At 44.2% G+C, this 19,275-nt stretch overlaps 1 protein-coding gene across 3 annotated transcripts in view; it reads right to left on the bottom strand.

Moving 5' to 3' along the window:
* Positions 1 to 792: 792 nt before the first annotated feature.
* The window catches only part of LOC123994677 (ras association domain-containing protein 3-like), a 66,858-nt gene continuing 48,375 nt past the window's right edge, over positions 793 to 19,275 (bottom strand). For 2 of the 3 annotated variants that reach the window (XM_046297574.1, XM_046297575.1), the window contains exons 3-7: positions 9,857 to 9,964; positions 6,001 to 6,156; positions 5,812 to 5,899; positions 3,980 to 4,095; positions 793 to 3,900 (exon numbers count right to left, since the gene is read on the bottom strand). In XM_046297574.1, the coding sequence (XP_046153530.1) occupies positions 3,751 to 3,900; positions 3,980 to 4,095; positions 5,812 to 5,899; positions 6,001 to 6,156; positions 9,857 to 9,964 (618 nt within the window). In that variant the 3' untranslated portion in view covers positions 793 to 3,750. The remainder of the gene's footprint in view (positions 3,901 to 3,979; positions 4,096 to 5,811; positions 5,900 to 6,000; positions 6,157 to 9,856; positions 9,965 to 19,275) is intronic. The other variant, XM_046297576.1, reaches the window with a different exon arrangement.

Genomic DNA, 19,275 nt, shown 5'->3' with positions numbered 1-19,275 from the left:
CACCATTTCACATATTAACACTGGTATTGTGCTGGAAATAATACAAATTAAGTTGATAAGTGGTGGAGTTTCCCTTTAACTGTCCTGTAAGAACGCCAAATATAAACTTGCTTTATTTCAACGTTTGTAAACAAGGTTAATGTAAACAAATGTATAATCATGGATTGTCTGTTATAACATCCATAGCTCCATAAATGAATTTGAAAGTGATTAAAGGCATACAATTGATGAGATGGTCTGGCCGGCCCCTGCCCAGTCCCTAGAGAGCCCTCCCAATAACATTAACGAGATACTATTCGGTCTCATAGAGAAAGGAGAGCAGGACCTGTAAGGTTTGAGCTCTGGAGGTCACAGCCACCGACACCAAGGACCTGAAGGCTGAGATATGCGGGATGATGAAGAGGCCGCTTGACACTGGCACAGCCTCCGAAGTCCACAGGAAGGTCACGCCAGAGACCTTCTGAAGATTGAGATCCCGGGTACACAGGCAAAGACATGTTGGTGTAGAAACCTGAGATCTATGAGCAAGATGACATACCTGGGCGACCGCTGTCTTGTCAACCTATTGCTGCAGATGCTCCTGCTATGCTGCACAGCCCTTGTTCTACTGCAACACCTGAATGAACTACCCCAAGTACGGCTATGTGTACTGGATCGTGGACGAATACTTCATCTTATGTAGCAACTGCTGCTTACCCCTTTAGGCGCTGCCTATAGGAGTGCAGTCAGGTCTCGTCATTATAGTTCTGCATGTTCGATTCAGTGGCCAGACCAGTGGATTCACTAATACTCTTTTTTTTTTTTACAATTGAAACTTTAATAGATGAATTCAGTCCTTTTGAGAAGTAAAGGCCACATTTGGTAACAATCCAAAAATAAACAGTTACCTACAAAAATAAACCTGCATCATCAATAATATAAATAGAATATAGCAAAGTCTTTTTCATTATAACATGTTAGTTGCATCCTGTCTCCTCCAAGCTGTGCCCACAGCTGCTGTGTTCATCCACATCCTGGTACTGAACCATAACTAACACTGTCAGCATAATCATTCCAGGTATAGATCTTAGTCTCTGCATATAGCACTGCAGCATAGAACATCACAAGAGCATAGCTTAAGAGACAGGGGGGGCAATCTTTGGCAAATAGAGTTATGCATCTATCTAGTTTACGAATATCTATATAAATTGTTCATACATTTCCAAGTTCAACAGTACTGGCCTACGGTTCCATGGAAGCCACATAGTAGGCCTATATGCATTAGAGTAGATAATGCATGCATTTCAGTATATTTATATGGGTTACCTTAGCAGTCATATTCCTACAGACGTAAAAGCCAACCAGACAGCACCGCCCATAACATGATACAAATTGAAGATAAACCAACTTTCACAGTCTAACAAATCATACAGGAGCTTATATAAATATCAAGTTTTAGAAACACCTAACATCTTTCATAAAAGCCACTCGTATTTCAATAAGAAAGGCCTAATTATGAAACATTGTCTAGAATTAGAATAGTGGAAGATCGGCATCTGGTAAATGGAGAAAAGAAAATTCCCTGAATTAAAAGGTAGTGCCCAGAAGCTTCAGTAGACAGTAAACTGGTCCGATAGGAGCGCTGGAGATAGATATGAACTGGTCTGGTTCAAAGCCCTGATGCTGAGATGTGCAGACCTCTAACTAGCTAACACAGGGCCAGTGGTATCTGTCAATGTAACACTGTGCTTTGCAACACCATTTACCAGGGCTTACAAAGAAAATAATGGCTTTAGGATCTAAAATATGAGAGATTATTTTACCATATCGAACTTCATTAACACAGTGATTAAACAAATTAAGTTCAGGGTGTGTAACCCCTTATAAAACTCTAGCTATAACATTTTCCCTCAATTTTTACGAGGCCTCTAAGAGCTTGCACCAGGCAAAACCTAAAATAAATCTAAATATTTTAGAATATCTTCAGTTATAGAACAGAAAAAGAGAAAGCAACACCACATCATATCACCAACAGGCTTTAGATAAACAGTTTGATGCAGGTGAAGACCGAGAGGACAGTTACAGCATATATCCATAAGGTGGGGCTATATAACCACACCACTACTCTTCTATAGAGATAAACATGCAGTACCATCAGAAAAACGTCATATAGTACTGATAAACAAGGCTTTTAAACATGCCAATTCAACATATATTCTTGCATTTGGTCAGTGTGTTTTGATAAGGTGCTGAGGGTTGATGGGCCAAAATGCACTCACTTGTTGCTCTGTCCATTGAAATGATTGTACTTTGCAATAGATGGACAGTCTCGGTTCAAATGACCCCCCCCCCCCCCCCCCCCCCATGACTGCCAGAAGATAAATACAACCCTGGTAGAGACAGAAAGGGAGGCAAAATGTGAGAACTTCTCAAAGCAACAAGTTCTAGCCTCTCTCTCCTAGTCTAGGAGACTGATGAACACATGGTCATATGACTTCACCTCCACGATTACGGACTAGTTTCTTTGGTCTGTTAGCACATCCATGCAAAGCATGTCACATGCAGCTTTGCTTCAGGGTTCAGAGATCCCACGCTGGTGCAATGAAAGGCTGTTTTAAAGCATTTATCTTACCAGCCCTACAGCAGATTAGGACAGACGTAGCCATGTTAAATGAATACCAGAGGAACAGGAACAATATAGCCAGTCATTCGCTGCTATTCCTAAACATGTTATCTGTGGCCACAGGCCTGGCACTGGCTCCAAAAGAGGTGGTTTAAACTAGGACCTGAACTTTCTCGGCATCAACAATCTCTTAACACGGAACTCCAAAAACCCTTGTTTGTCACATCCATTTAATTTCTCATGTTTTTCCTTACACAGCTTTCTAAGTTTCTTCTCTACCTCCTCTAAAACCATTAGTCAACTTCCTAAAATCTTTCCATTCTCACGGCATGTCCAGAGGTCAGATCAAACTTCACTACCTGTCAGTCTGGTCACAAGCTGTAACACTCCCGTTCTGACCTCTAAACCCCAAACAGCTTGTGACTCTCAGACTCTACACCAAATGTTCTTCTCCTTTCAAGACCATCACAACCCTCAGTTTAAACACAATCACTCATCTTCTCCATCTCTCAGTTACCTTTAATACAGAGTCAATTCCATAAACCAGTCTAGCCTTTGTTGCCAATGTGTTTTCTGTGCGCCCCTGTGAGAGAAATAAATGAGTTCACTAGGTCCCTGTAGGGGTTAGATTGCTGCCACGCCTATCATAGAACTCAATAAAACCATTTCAGAAAAGAAACAGAACAAAGCATCACCCACATAAATTAAAACAACAATATGTACAAACCAACGCATCCAATTAAATAGAAAGTACAAATAAATTGAATCAATTATTTTGGGGTTTGAATCATTCGCGTTCAAAAAGGTCATTCTAAAATAATACAAACACAACTAGAGAGAATGCACTAACCATAAGGATGGGAAGAGAGTGAACAGAAGAGTGAACATGGCACACAGGGTGTAGGCCTACTCAGTAAAGACATGGAGCTAGTCACTTGAGTGCTCCTGAATGAAGTCCAGGCTGACTGCAGTGGAACCACTGCCCTCTGCTGCCCTCTATTGTCCATCCAGTGTATTGCACACAGGGTCCACTGGTACAATCTGGAGTTAATTCCAGCTGTCTGTCTCTCTCCAGTTTCCCCCTCAGTGTCCCCCAGACTGGCTTTTGGTTCCCAGCCCTCTCTCCTCCTCTCCTCCAGGGGCAGTAGTTACCCCAGCCCCCCTGCTGCGCTCATGGCCTCCTGCAGTTTGAGTCTGTAGTTGTCGTAGCGACGCATCACGGAACACACCCGCTCTGTCTCCTCCTTCTCCAGCATCCTCAGGAAGTTACTCAACTCTGGGATGGAGAACGCTTCCCACTGGAAGAGAGGAGTACGGTTAATACAGAGAGTGAGAGTGTGTGTTATCTTGTGTGTGGGATTTCCGTGTGCATCTTACCATGACCTCGCCAGTCTGCTGTTCTCTCAGGACGAAGCCTAGTGTGTCTGTGTTGGGACCTGCTAGCAGACGCAGGAACAACGGATGCTCTCCCTCCGACAGCTTACACATGTACACTGCAGGAGGAAAAACACACAAGCTAGAACATCAGTACCATAATATGCGGTGGTTATAAGGCATGATCATTGGACATTCTACAAAGGGGTTCAGTGTTGAGTCAGGGGGAAGGCGTGCTGTAAAACACTGAATAATGAGAAACTGGGGATAGGCCAAAGTGGTGTGTGTGCATGGAAAACAACCCTGGATAAAAGTCTTGGCTCCATGCCAATGGGGTAAGGGCACACAAACAAATGCACACACACGGGTAAATAACCACAGCAGCCCTGTCAGATCAGAGACAGAAGTCTTTCACGAGAGTCAGTCACCAGTCACCAGGCAGCCCTCAACCCTCCCGCATGCTCCTTATCCAGAGACACCAGCACATGTTCCCAGCCTGTCCCTCTACAGTGGAGGTTCCTGCCTGCTAGGCCTAACCAGCCTATACCTAACCCTATTAAAACCCAATTGGTGAAAGAGACCAGCTATGTAACAGATGGTGCCGTGGCGGTACAGTAGTTTAACCGTCCATCTCAGCGGGACTGGGAGAGAACCGCATTCCATGCCACACCGGATTCTGACATCACAATGGTATTTCTTGCTGCAGGCAGGGGCTTTAAGCTCCCACTATCAGAAGGGGCCATACGTTACATAGACATGCAAACATTTACCCTTCCTCATACGTCACAGTAACAGATCTAGGGTCAGTTGACGGTACAAATCCTGACCATTAAACTGAGTCTATGCCCCCCCCCAGGCCTACTCCACCCAGGGGGTGCTGCTGTGTATCTGTCTGAGGGTATTTATCAGCTAGTGGAACTAAACTGTTTTTAATTGGACCACAGTAATGGCTCCGTCTAGACAGACCATCTCATTAACAGGCTCAACCCTCCCCTCTTCATTTACCGAGGGGAAAACACCACGACGTCAGAGCTAGCATCTGAGCCACACTGTCCTAGAGGTCGGGGATAGCGTGTGTGCATTTCCCTTGACATAATGAAGAGCTGTCAGATTACACAACAGTGTGAGAAGAGATTAGACAGACCGTGACAGACTGCAGTCAGCACTGCTACTTGGCTGGAAGTCTGACCTATTCACAATCAAAACCATAACCTACCTGCACTCCTATTCCCGACCCCCACCCAGTCTTCAGTAAGAGGGGCTAATCTCCTGCTCTGTGGTATAGGGAGAAGGGACTGATCCATCTTTGCTCGTCTGCTGGCGGTCTCAAACCCGGGTTAAGGTCTAGGCTGAACCCCGCCAGTGATCTGCCCTATCAATCGTATCTAGCAGAGCCCTAACACAGGAAGAACTGTAGTAACAGTAGGTGGGGGAGAGAAGACCAAGACACAGGCGCTACTATAACCTGTACTGAAACCAGTTAGGGCCATCTCTCCACAGGCTGGCGGGTTGGAGAGCAGCTGCTGCTGGACATGCTGTATGTGTGTGTGTGTGTGTTCTGCCCTGCCGGGGTATTCCAGACACAGGGATGAAACACAATGTGTGTGAGGACAGCCCTGTGGCATTCAGCAACATGAGGGCGAGGAGTCTAGAAAGTCACATCCTGACCCTATAGATACAGACACACTCGCACTCATGAATACACTCCACACACACCATGTTCAGACACCAGCCCAATTCTGGCATGCAAGCCATCCTGCCAGCTAACACAGTCTGGCATCTATGGCATGACAAACCAGCTAGTCTCTCCTGTAGCCAGAAAGACAGACACTTACCTTGCTCCTCCCTGCGGCAGCGTTTGTACAGGGCATATTTAGCAGGGTTGTCAGCTACGGTGAACTTGGTCAACAGGGCCTGGATCACCTGATAAATCAACATTCATAGCATCAGCGTTCATATATAATTCAAGCCATTTTCTACAAATCACTGCAAGCAGGTTGACCTTAACTGTGTGAGAGACCCACCTGTCGTATGGTGTTGTTGGAGCTGATGTGAAGAGTGTTAGTCGCCCCCTGGGGGAGGTAGAAGGCCTCCTCTCCTCCCCCACCTCCTCGTACAGTGATGGGTCTCCTCAGCTCCAACTGCACCTTGATGAACCCTGTATAGACACCACTGGGGTTCTACAGGGAGAGAGAGAGACAGGTCAGGATACTTCAGGGCAACAGAAAATGTACACAAGCGAGCATGTTTAGGGGGGGGTAACAAGTTAGCAGATTGAGCCCAGATTTGTGGGCCTCTCTCTAAGCCCATTACTTCACGTTCCACTTGCGGATGGGACAGCACCGCGTGTGTGTGAGAGTCATTAAAGGCGATGAGCTGAAACTCAAATCAGCTGACTGCCACGACTAAAACGCACCCACACCGTTATATTTCTTTAGAGAAAGAACAAAAGAGTTACTTGTGGTTGCGATCGATGGACAGATCGGGGACACAAAGAGAGGAGAGAATAAAATGGGTGTGGGAGCATAGAAAGACATTCTAAAGAAGACAGAAGTAGTCATTATGCCTTCCTGACTGCATGTTTTAGATGAGACTGACATGTCTGATAGCATGACATCAATCTGAATCAAAGAACAGTGGTTGAACGTTGACCCCTCAGAAGTCAATAAGTACAGTACCAGTCAAACGTTTAGACACATTCATTCCAGGGTTTCTTTAGTTGTACTATTTTCTACATTGCAGTATAATAGTGTAGTCAGCAAAACTATTAAATGACACATATGGAATCATGTAGTAAGCAAAACAGTTACTGTCAAAGTAGCCATTTTTCCTTGATGACAGCTTTGCACACTCTTGGAATTCCCTTAACCAGCTTCACCTGGAATTCCAACAGTCTTGACGGAGTTCCAACATATGCATGAGCACTTGTTGGAAAAGCACCATTTCACTTTTCGGTCCAATTCATCCCAAACCACCAAATTGGGTTGAGGTCAGGTGATTATGGAGGCCAGGTTATCTGACACAGTCTCCTTGGTCAAATAGCCCTTACACAGCCTGGATGTCTGTTGGGTCATTGTCCTGTTGAAAAACAAATTGTTCCACTAAGCGCAAACCCAGATGGGATGGCGTATTGCTGTAGAAAGCTGTGGTAGCCATTCTGATTAAGTATGCCTTGAATTCTAAATAAATCACAGACGGTGTCACCAGCAAAGCACCCCCACACCTCCTCTTCCATGCTTCACGGTGGGAACCACACATGCAGAGATCATCCTTTCACCTCTTGAGTCTAAGACACAGCGGTTGGAACCAAAAATCTCAAATTTGGACTCAGACCAAAAGGACAAATTTCCACCGGTCTAATGTCCATTGCTTGAGTTTCTTGCCCCAAGCAAGTCTTATTGGTGTCCTTTAGTGGTATCGTTGCAACAACTCAACCATGAAGACCTGATTCACGCAGTCTCCTCTGAACAGTTGATGTTGAGATGTGTCGTCTTAAACTCTGTGAAGCATTTATTTGGGATGCAATTTCTGAAGCTGGTAAGTCTAATGAACTTATCCACTGTAGCAGAGGTAACTCTGGGTCTTCCTTTCCTGTGGCGGTCCTCATAAGAGCCAGTTTCATCATAGCGCTTGATGATTTTGAGACTTCACTTAAAGAAACAGGACTGACTGAACTCCGTGTCTTCAAGTAATGGACTGTCGTTTCTCTTTGAGCTGTTCTTGCCATAATATGGACTTGGTATTTTACCAAATAGGGCTATCTTCTGTATACCAACCCTACCATGTCACAAAAACAACTGATCGGCTCAAACGCATTAATACAGACATTCCACAAACTTACTTTTAACTTTGAACAAGGAACAACAGTTAATTGAAATGCATTCCAGGTGACTACCTTATGAAGCTGGTTGAAAGAATGCCAAGAGTGTGCAAAGCTGTCAAGGCAGGGGTGGCTATTTTGAAGAATTAACACTTTTTTGGTTACTAAACTCAGCAAAAAAAAAGAAACGTCCCTTGTCACAACCCTGTTTTAAAATATAATTTGTAAAAATCCAAATAACTTCTCAGATCTTCATAGTAAAGGGTTTAAACACTGTTTCCCATGCTTGTTCAATGAACCATAAACAATTAATGAACCCGCACCAGGTTGCCAACAGGTTGGCAATTAAGGTCACAGTTGTGAAAACTTGGGACACTAAAGAGGCCTTGTTACAGACTCTGAAAATCCCCAAAAGAAAGATGCCCAGGTTCCCTGCTCATCTATGTGAACGTGCCTTAGGCATGCTGCAAGGAGGCATGAGGACTGCAATAAATTGCAATGTCCGTACTGCGAGATGCCTAAGACAGTGCTACAAGGAGACAGGATGGACAGCTGATCATCCGCGCAGTGGCAGAACACGTGTAACACCTGCACAGGATCGGTACATCAAAACATCACACCTGCGGGACAGGTACAGGATGGGAACAACTGCCCAAGTTGCACCAGAAACGCACACTCCCCATCAGTGCTCAGATTCTCAGCCTATTGCGGACAGAGGCCGGACTGAGGGCTTGTAGGCCTGTTGTAAGGCAGGTCCTCAGACATCACCGGCAACAATGCCAAACCCACCGTCGCTGGAGCAGACAGGACTGGCAAAAAGTGCTCTTTTGACGAGTTGCGGTTTTGTCTCACCAGGGGTGATGGTCGGATTCACGTTTATCATCGAAGGAATTAGCGTTACACCGAGGCCTGTACTCTGGAGCGGGATCGATTTGGGGGTGGAGGGTCAGTCATGGTCTGGGGCGGTGTGTCACAGCATCATCGGACTGAGCTTGTTGTCATTGCAGGCAATCTCAACGCTGTGCATTACAGGGAAGACATCCTCCTCCCTCATGTGATACCCTTCCTGCAGGCTCATCCTGACCTGATCCTCCAGCATGACAATACCACCATTTCCCCCCAGAAATATCCAGGAACTTGCCGGTGCCTTGGTGGAAGAGTGGGGTAATATCTCACAGCAAGAACTGGCAAATCTGGTGCAGTCCATGAAGAGATGCACTGCCGTACTTAATGGAGGTGGTGGCAACCCTAGATACAGACTTAATTTTGATTTTACATTATTCCATTTGTTAGTCACATGTCTGTGGAACTTGCTCAGTTTACATCTCAGTTGTTGAATCTTATGTTCATACAAATATTTACACATGTTAAGTTTGCTGAAAAAAAAACACAGTTGACAGTGAGACAATGTTTCTTTATTGCTGAGTTTACATGATTCCATTGTGTGATTTAATAGTTTTGATGTCTTCAATTGAGCTGAAAATAAAGAAAAACTCTTGAATGAGTAGGTGTCCAAACTTTTTACTGGTACTGTATGTTACAGTTATTCATCTGGGACAAATCTCTCAGGCAGGCCTGTTCCAGACAGCTAGTCTGGTGAACATGTGTTGTGTGCCACCATCATGCCCGCAGATTGATGAGCACTGAGCAGACAGTTAGAGCTGGTCCTCTTCTACATAACAGGGTGGGTCAAGACAACTCAAGAGCTTCTGTTCAATCCCCCTAATCATCGGTAAAGGAAGGAGTTGTGGTGGAAGCATGCAGCGAGCAAACGTGAGTGTCACGTCTCTTGTGGATCAGGAGGGGATAGATGACAAAACATGAGTGCAGAATGAGCCTTTACGGTTGAGCTCAGCTCTGGAGGCTGGCCGACCCACGCACGCACACGCTTGTGCCAGAGATAACCATCAGAGCCGGACAGTCATTCAAGTTAGTTTAGGGATGAGGGATCAAAGTGGGTAGCTAGGTCACATGGGATGATAAACTGAGGTAGCCTAGTGTCTGATACAGGAGTTGGGTTAAGGGTTAGTGGACGGGGTCAGGGATTAGAGGTCACTTGCCAGGGTCATTTTGAGGTGGTCCTTGGAGGAGTTGTTGTACAGCTCGACCTTCTGTCTGATCTCCTCTCTGCTGAGATGAGTCCGTAACTCCCTTTCCTGTGCCACATCCTGATTGACAGAAACAGAGTTAAGTGGTGTTATTACATGTTATTTGGCCTGAAGACATTTGCTATCTGTATCAGCTGATCTTACCAAAGATCACACACACACACACACACACACACACACACACACACACACACACACACACACACACACACACACACACACAGCCCTGGGCCTGCCACAGAGTGTTTTCCTGACCTTCATTTGGAGGCCCTAGATCATTGATATGCAACTGGAAGCCTGCAGGCCAAATTATTACTTTATACAAGCCCTTTGATATATTCTTAACATTAATTAAAGATCTTTTTTTTATTTTACCTTTATTTAACCAGGTAGGCTAGTTGAGAACAAGTTCTCATTTGCAACTGCGACCTGGCCAAAATAAAGCATAGCAGTGTGAACAGACAACACAGAGTTACACATGGAGTAAACAATTAACAAGTCAATAACACAGTATAAAAAAATGGGCAGTCTATATACAATGTGTGCAAAAGGCATGAGGTAGGCGAATAATACAATTTTGCAGATTAACACTGGAGTGATAAATGATCAGATGGTCATGTACAGGTAGAGATATTGGTGTGCAAAAGAGCAGAAAAGTAAATAAATAAAAACAGTATAAAAACAGTATGGGAATGAGGTAGGTGAAAATGGGTGGGCTATTTACCAATAGACTATGTACAGCTGCAGCGATCGGTTAGCTGCTCGGATAGCTGATGTTTGAAGTTGGTGAGGGAGATAAAAGTCTCCAACTTCAGCGATTTTTGCAGTTCGTTCCAGTCACAGGCAGCAGAGTATCTACACCAATTGACTTCAGCGTTAAAATGACAAGCACTATGGTGGTGGTCTGTAGTGTGGTTTTTAGCGCCTACGTGGCCAGTTCATTCTTTTTTCTTCATATGAAGTTGGCTCTAGCGTTTTAACGGTTTAAGCTACAAAATATTATGACCCTATTACTGAAAGCTACGACTAAGGAACACCTACGTGCCTTTATTTCCTTATTTGATATTGACAAGGACTTGTTAAAATGGGAGTTATGACAACAACAAAAAACATAATGCCTGGGGGAAATTAATTCAAAACTGCAGACTGGAATTTGGCATTACCTGATTTGACATACTGCATATTTGTGTTATTTATTGAGATACTTAGTTCCAGATGATTTTACATTTACTTAATTTACTTTTAGAACCTCTTAATATTTGTTTTTGGGTTGAACCGACTCACGTTGGTTGAGCGCCAGTCACTTCTTTCCTAATTACGTTTGGCAACATTTCATTTTAAGAAAAGTATTTTAATGGCGGTTGTGCATTTATTTATATATTTTTTATACAGATCTTCCAATGAACAATTATGTAGAAAATGTCCGCCGCGCCCCCCCCCCGCAATTAACATTAAAAATAAAAAACTATATCCGGGCCTCCGTTAAACAATACATACACTGAACAAAAACAAACACAACATATAAAGTGTTGGTTTCATGAGCTGAAATAAAAGATCCCAGAAATGTTATTTTGCTTAAATTTTGTGCACAAATGTGTTTACATCCATGTTAGTGAGCATTTCTCCTTTGCCAAGATAACCCATCCACCTGACAGGTGTGGCATATCAAGAAACTGATTAAACAGCATAATAATTGCACAGGTGCACCTTGTGCTGGGGACAATAAAAGGCCACTCTATAATGTGCAGTTGTCACACAACAGTGCCACAGATGTCTCAATTTGAGGGAGCGTACAATTGACATGCTGACTGCAGGAATGTCCACCAGAGCAGATGCCAGAATATTTCATGTTGATTTTGCGCAAACACAGAGGACTCATCCCATCATAGGACAGAAGTGTGCCGGGCCCAACCCAGGGAGAGAGGTCATAGTCATGTAATGAATGTGCTCCCCAGATCCAGAGAGATGAGTCATACCCCTGAAGGCTGTGACTTTCACACACATGTACACATACGTTTTAACTCCTAGAAAGCAGAAGGATCTGACTTCAGAGTTTGTCGATAATGAGAACTGAATTTTAGTTATTTCTTAATGGATAGCTTCCTCTCCATATCACCCTGGATCAAGCAGTCATAGCAGACACGTCATCCTTAGTGTGTGTGCCTGCCTGACGGTCCAAAATCCACACAGCGCTGTGTGTTCTTACATGGGCATAGAGCTTCGCTCTCTAAGGCTCCTAGCTACTAAAAACAAACCTAAACCACACTCCGTATCCTGGCAAGACCTAGCAGGCACTGGACACCTTATAAGGCCACACTGCACGAGAGACCAGGGTGCCAACGTGCGCACACACACAGAAGAGTCCACCTTAGGCAATAACATTGATAGTGGAGTGGTATGGTTCTAATAGCCTAGTATTTACATCAGGGAGACAGGGCTGACTGGGGCCATATTCCTGACCAACTAGAGTTTTCTTTAATGTCAACATCAAGGCAATAAAAGGCATGCTTCTGATGGACTCTTTTTACTGCCTACCACAGAGGAAAACAGGCTCAAAAAATAACAGTACAGAGCTCCTTACTGTTACGGTTAGCAATGGATGTGGTCTAATACTGGGGTTTAGACTCTTGCTGCAGCGAGATGTCTTCACAGACCGGGGATTGGGCTGGGAGGCACTGTGGAGAACTGGAGGTCAATTCCACCTAGCCCATGGTGTAACCCAGTAGGTTCATGAGACTATGGGTTGCAGTGTATGAGCCAAAACAGGTGCCATTGACCCGTTGCTTGGTCGAGCCCAGTGACTCACTACAGGAGTACTAGGTCAACGGCACTGTTAGCACTACACAGACATGACAGCATATCAAGGCCACTTGATGATGCATAGGAGAAAGTGGCTCTGCACTAATAAATAAAGACCTTAAAACATTACGTCAGATTCAGTCTTACTGAAAGTATGCATATTCTTCACACAAACATCATACGTCCAAACTCAGAACCCCAAAATAACATTGACACTGTGGTAGAACATTTATTTTGATTAGCAATTGTGCATTTATCAAAATCTCATCAGGTAGCCTGATTTCAGATGGGTCATGTAAAGAAGGTTATTAGGGAAATCCTTCTTGCACAGCATGCAAACATTAATATCAAACTATTATATTATTCTGACTATTCCCAATAATCGTATTATTGTGTGCATAATCAGTGGTGGTTTTGTTCCTATTGGTCAGTCACCGAAATCAGCTCGTAACATCAGCCACACGCACAATAAATGCCCCCCAAAAATCTGATACTGCCAGAACTGTTGGAGCCTACGACCGGACGTGTTGGTACTTAAATCGTCAGAAGTAGACCAGGTCACACGGAACAAGCCAAGACGACCGACAATCGTTTACAACCTACGACTTTGCCCACAACTTCACAATTGTCAGGTACGGCAAAATCATGGCATAAGATGACAAAAAAAAAAACAAAAAAAACCTTACAATCTGGGGGGCTTTAGCCTCTAAATCCACCCTGTATTTATACACACTGTAGTCACGGCAGATAGAGCTAGTCACCCCTGAAGTACTTTACCGGGTCGTACAGGTCACAGCTGATTAAAGTGGCTCACAGTAAGACCAAGGGGATTATGGGTAGCCACAGAGAAAGAGGTTGGTGTTGGTTATGACAACACTTGCTAGCCGCTATTGCATGGGCCATGACTACTCAGGGGTTCTGTGAGAGTTGGTTGGTTGGCCTGATCGCCATCACGACCAGCTCTATAGGATTACCTCTGTTTCAAACAGAACCTCACAGAGGTCATGATCAACTACAAAAGATGGCTCAGTGCCAAGCCAGTTCATGACTGTGGTCTTGAACAAACATACATCGGTATCATTACTTTGGGTTCCGAGGCAGAGTATGCAAAAGGGAGTGTATTTGAGTACACAGACAGGAGGAGCACCAGTGAGCCGGAGCGTGAGACAAAAGGCAAAACAAATGTCCTGATGAGGTAATGCCCCCAAAAAACAGCCTTCTCCCTCCCACACAGTGTTTGTTTTAGCCACGGGCCACTACACTGCAGCCGGCGAGGAGAGCAGAAACACAGCAGAACAGATTTTAGGACTGTCCCTGAGTGTTCAACCTGTCACTTTTAACCTCTCCACCCTACACTGTCACCCCTACACTCCCTTCACTGTAGTTACTGCAGCATCAAGGTTAATGAATGCCACTCGGATTAGACTCTTAAAGTAACGACAAGCCTATACTCTCCCTCTGTACCCTGATTGAAGTAAGCAGTTAGGCAACTTTTCCTGGGGCAGGCAGGGTTAGCTGGGGTGGCAGAAGTATAAGGAGGAGGGAGGAGAGGGGAGTTGTTTTTTAGGGTGAAGAGTCAGTTGGCCGAGCAATGTGGGATAGCCGTAGGCCAGCGTGCAGTAAAGTGGCTCTGGGGTTGAGTGCTTCGATTAAGCCTTAGTAGAGTTACGAGTTCAGTGCCGGGTTAAGTAGAGGTGTGCGGGTGTCGCTTAACGTGTGAAGCAATGTGTGTAGAGGTAGACCGATGATTTTTCAACGCCGATAACGATTGGAGGACCAAAAAAGCCGAAACCGATTAATCAGACGTTTTTTAAATATAAATATATAAAAATACAATTTGGGAATGCGCTTGTTAAAAATCAACCGTTCGGCAAAGTAGACTGATTCAATGATAAATTAAGAGGCACCGCATTGATTATTTGCAAAGCAGGACAAGCTAGTTAAACTAGTCATATAAACCATGTGTAGTTAACCTGTTGCGACTCTAGGGGCAGTATTTTTTATTTCTTTTATATATATTTTTTTAAATGTTCCCGTTTTAAACGGGATATTTTGTCAAGACAAGATGCTAGAATATGCATATAATTGACAGCTTTGGATAGAAAACACTAACGTTTCCAAAACAGTAAAGATATTGTCTGTGAGTATAACAGAACTGATGTTGCAGGCGAAAGCCTGAGAAAAATCCAATCCGGAAGTGCCCCATATTTTGAAAGCGCTGCGTTCCAATAAGTCCCTATTGAGCTGTCAATGTCCTATCAACGAGCTTACACTTTCTACGTATTCCCCAAGGTGTCTACAGCATTGTGAAGTAGTTTTATGCATTTCTGTGGAAGAATAGCCGTAGGCGGCTACATTGCGTAAGTGGTCACATGATGGCTCCCAGGATGACTCTCGTGTAAAATACAGAGGTAGCCATTTATCCAATCGGCCCTACTGAAAAACGAATTGTCCCGGCGGATACATTATCGAATAGATATGAGAAAAACACCTTGAGGATTGATTCTAAACAACGTTTGCCATGTTTCTGTCGACATTATGGAGCTAATTTGGAATCTTTTTTGGCGTTGTCGTGACCACAATTTCCGGGCGATTTCTCAGCCAAACGGGAAGAACAAATGGAGCTATTTCGCCTACAAAAATAATCTTCTGGGAAAAATGAACTTTGGCTATCTACCTGGGAGTCTCGTGAGTGAAAACATCCGAAGTTCAAAGGTAAACAATTGAATTTGATTGCTTTTCTGATTTGTGACAAGGTTGCCTGCTGCTAGCAGGGCATAATGCTATGCTAGGCTATCGATAAACTTACAAATGTTTGTCCAGCTTTGGCTGTAAAGCATATTTTGAAAATCTGAGATGACAGGGTGATTAACAAAAAGCCAAGCTGTGTTTCAATATATTTCATTTGTGTTTTTCATGAATAGGAATATTTATGTCCATTGCGTTATGCTAAATAGTTTCAGGCGATGATTACGCTCCCGCATGCAGGTTTGGGGTCACAAGTTATCTTATAAAAAAAACAATCTTAACATAAGTTAAGTGTAATGCTAGGAAGCAATTTACCTTCGATCTTTGCTGCACTCACATAACAGGTGGTCAGCCTGCCACGCAGTCTCCTCGTGGAGTGCAATGTAATCGGCGTCCAAAAATGCCAATTACTGATGGTTATGAAAACTTGAAATCTGCCATGCTGATTAATCAGTCAACCTCTAGTGTGAGGTGTAATGTGTTTGGTGTGTTCAAAGGAGAGAGAATAGGCTGTGCTTTGCTTCAGTCGCAGTCAGTCAAACCGGTTCCTCGCCTGACTAATATAGATTACACACAACTGATGTTATCCGTTTACAGAGCCAGACAGCCATGCTTCTCAAGCAGAAAATAAAACAAGCTAAAAAAAAGCTGGAAATAGACTAAACACCCCTGACAACCTACATCTGGATGTGTGGGCATGGATATTGTTCTAGATAAAGATTCAGGGAAGAGCAGTTCGACCATGTGTTATGGTAGTTTGTGAATCCATGACCAGTCTCACTCAGTGCTATAGTGATGAAGCAACTATCCGCCCCTCTGTGTGGGACTTCCTCTTCAGCTTAGAGGGGAAATCCACAGCAGCCACACCTTTCCTCTGCATAACAGACGTGGACATTCCTCAACTAATGCAGGTTCTGTAGACATAAACCAAGCACTGAATACACCGCATCCAGTGAAAACCCACTTGGAGATTCTATACTACCACTATACCACAGCCAATTCCCTGACACCACACTACAAACGGCACAGTACTCATTTTGACCTGGAGGGATTCCAGCTGCTATTTACTGACCTGAGTCTGACCCAGTACTGCATGCACAAACACACAGAATGTGGGAAAGACTAAACCACTCCATTGACTGCAGCAGGAGTGATCCATCCCTTAGCGTCCCACTGGACAGAATAGAGGTGAATTCCTGCTCAGTGGGCTAGAGAGTCCATTCTGCCTCCTGTGGTGTCAATGGACACGCATAACTGAAAGTGGCTTTACTGAGGATGAGTAAGGAGGTGGTCAAGACTGAAACCATCAGCTGAACACACAAAAAACAAAAATACTAAGCTGGACAAACTCTGGGCTGAACAAAGAAAAAGAGGAATGGAAACCACCCCGGTAGAACTGCTGACTCTCCCCACAGGCCCCTGGCCTGGAACGCACACACTGCTGATAGAGATCTCCACAGACCCCCTATCTAGCAGAGGTATGAAAACACTGGAGATTGGAAAATCTGAATCTTGGGGAGTTGGGATGTGCCCGTTTCTCCAAGTCTGTGCTCCATGTGTAGTCTACTGCTCCACACCAAGTCTGAAGCATATGAGAGAGAGAGAGAGGGGTCTGGGGTTGTGAAGGGGGGCTAAGAAAAAAGTGTGAGTTCCATATCTGGATTTTGATGGGAAGATATATCGTATCATATTGTTTTGTCGACTTGGCAAAACTATTTCTGCGCTAGGTGGCTGTCATGCAAATCAGTCCCAGAACAGCAGGAAAGGACCTTGTGAGGATGCTGGAAGAAACAGGTACAAAAGTATCCATAGTCAAATGAGTCCTATATCGACATAGCCTGAAAAACCGCTTAGCAAGGAAAAAGCCACTGATCCAAAACAGCCATAAAAAAGCCAGACTACGGTTTGCAACTGTACATGGGGACAAATATACTTTTTGGAGAAATGTCCTCTGGTCTGATAGAACTGTTTGGACATAATGCCCATTGTTATGTTTGGAGGGAAAAGGGGGAGGCTTGCAAGCCAAAGAACACCATCCCAACTATGAAGCACAGGGGTGGCAGCATCATGTTGTGAGGGTGCTTTGCTGCAGGAGGGACTGGTGCACTTCACAAAACAGATGGCATCATGAGGTAGGAAAATTATGTGGATATATTGAAACAACATCAAGAAATCAGTCCGGAAGTTAAAACGTGGTTGCAAATGGGTCCTCCAAATGGACAATGACCCCAAGCATACTTCCAAAGTTGTGGCAAAATGGCTTCAGGAACACAAAGGCAAGGTATTGGAGTGGCCATCACCCTGACCTCAATCCTATAGACAATTTGTGGTTAGAACTGAAAAAGTGTGTGCGAGCAAGGAGGCCTACAAACCTGACTCAGTTACACCAGGAGGAATGGGCCAAAATTCACCCAACACATTGTGGGAAGCTTGTGGAAGGCTACCCAGAACATTTGACCCAAGTTAAACAATTTAAAGGCAATGCTATCAAATACTAATTGAGTGTATGAAAAAATCTGAACCACTGGGAAGTTGATGAAAGAAATCAAATCTGAAATAAATGATTATTATTCTGACATTTCACATTCTTAATATGAAGTTGTGATCCTAACTGACTGAAGACAGGGATTATTTTACTAGGATTAAATGTCAGGAATTGTGAAAAACTGAGTTTAAAATGTATTTGGCTAAGGTGCATGTAAACGTCCGACTTAAACTGAACATAAAATACAAACGGTATTGAGAGAAATAGTTGACTGGTCATAATTCCTGTAATAACTAACCTAAAACTTCTTAACTGGGAATATTTGTCTTCGCTATTCTACAATGTAAAAATTAGAGGTCGAACGATTATGATTTTTCGATACCGCTTATTGGAGGACCAAGAAAGGCTGATACCGATTTTAAAAAAATAATAATAATGTCGATTTTTTATTATTAAAATAAATATATATACACACACATATATACACACACACACAGCTCAAAAAAATAAAGGGAACACTTAAACAACAATGTAACTCCAAGTCAATCACACTTCTGTGAAATCAAACTGTCCACTTAGGAAGCAACACCGATTGACAAATGTCACATGCTGTTGTGCAAATGGAATAGACAACAGGTGGAAATTATAGGCAATTAGCAAGAGACCCCCAATAAAGGAGTGGTTCTGTAGGTGGTGACCACAGACCACTTCTCAGTTCCTATGCTTCCTGGCTGATGTTTTGGTCACTTTTGAATGCTGGCGTTGCTTTCACTCTAGTGGTAGCATGAGACGTAGTCTACACCCCACACAAGTGGCTCAGGTACTGCAGCTCATCCAGGAAGACACATCAACGCGAGCTGTGGCAAGAAGGTTTTCTGTGTCTGTCAGCGTAGTGTCCAGAGCATGGAGGCGCTACCAGGAGACAGGCCAGTACATCAGGAGACGTTGGGGGAGGCCGTAGGAGGGCAACAACCCAGCAGCAGGACCGCTACCTCCGCCTTTGTGCAAGGAGCAGCACTGCCAGAGCCCTGCAAAATGACCTCCAGCAGGCCGCAAATGTGCATGCGTTTGCTCAAACGGTCAGAAACAGACTCCATGAGGGTGGTATGAGGGCCCGACTTCCACAGGTGGGGGTTGTGCTTACAGCCCAACACCGTGCAGGACGTTTGGCATTTGCCAGAGAATACCAAGATTGGCAAATTCGCCACTGGCGCCCTGTGCTCTTCACAGATGAAAGCAGGTTCACACTGAGCACGTGACAGACGTGACAGTCTGGAGACACCGTGGAGAACATTCTGCTGCCTGCAACATCCTCCAGCATGACAGGTTTGGCGGTGGG

Source organism: Oncorhynchus gorbuscha, linkage group LG14 (assembly GCF_021184085.1).
Source record: "Oncorhynchus gorbuscha isolate QuinsamMale2020 ecotype Even-year linkage group LG14, OgorEven_v1.0, whole genome shotgun sequence".
Taxonomy (NCBI): domain Eukaryota; kingdom Metazoa; phylum Chordata; class Actinopteri; order Salmoniformes; family Salmonidae; genus Oncorhynchus; species Oncorhynchus gorbuscha.
The sequence above is the reverse complement of the archived record's forward strand: the minus strand, read 5'-3'. Positions and strand labels throughout refer to the sequence as shown.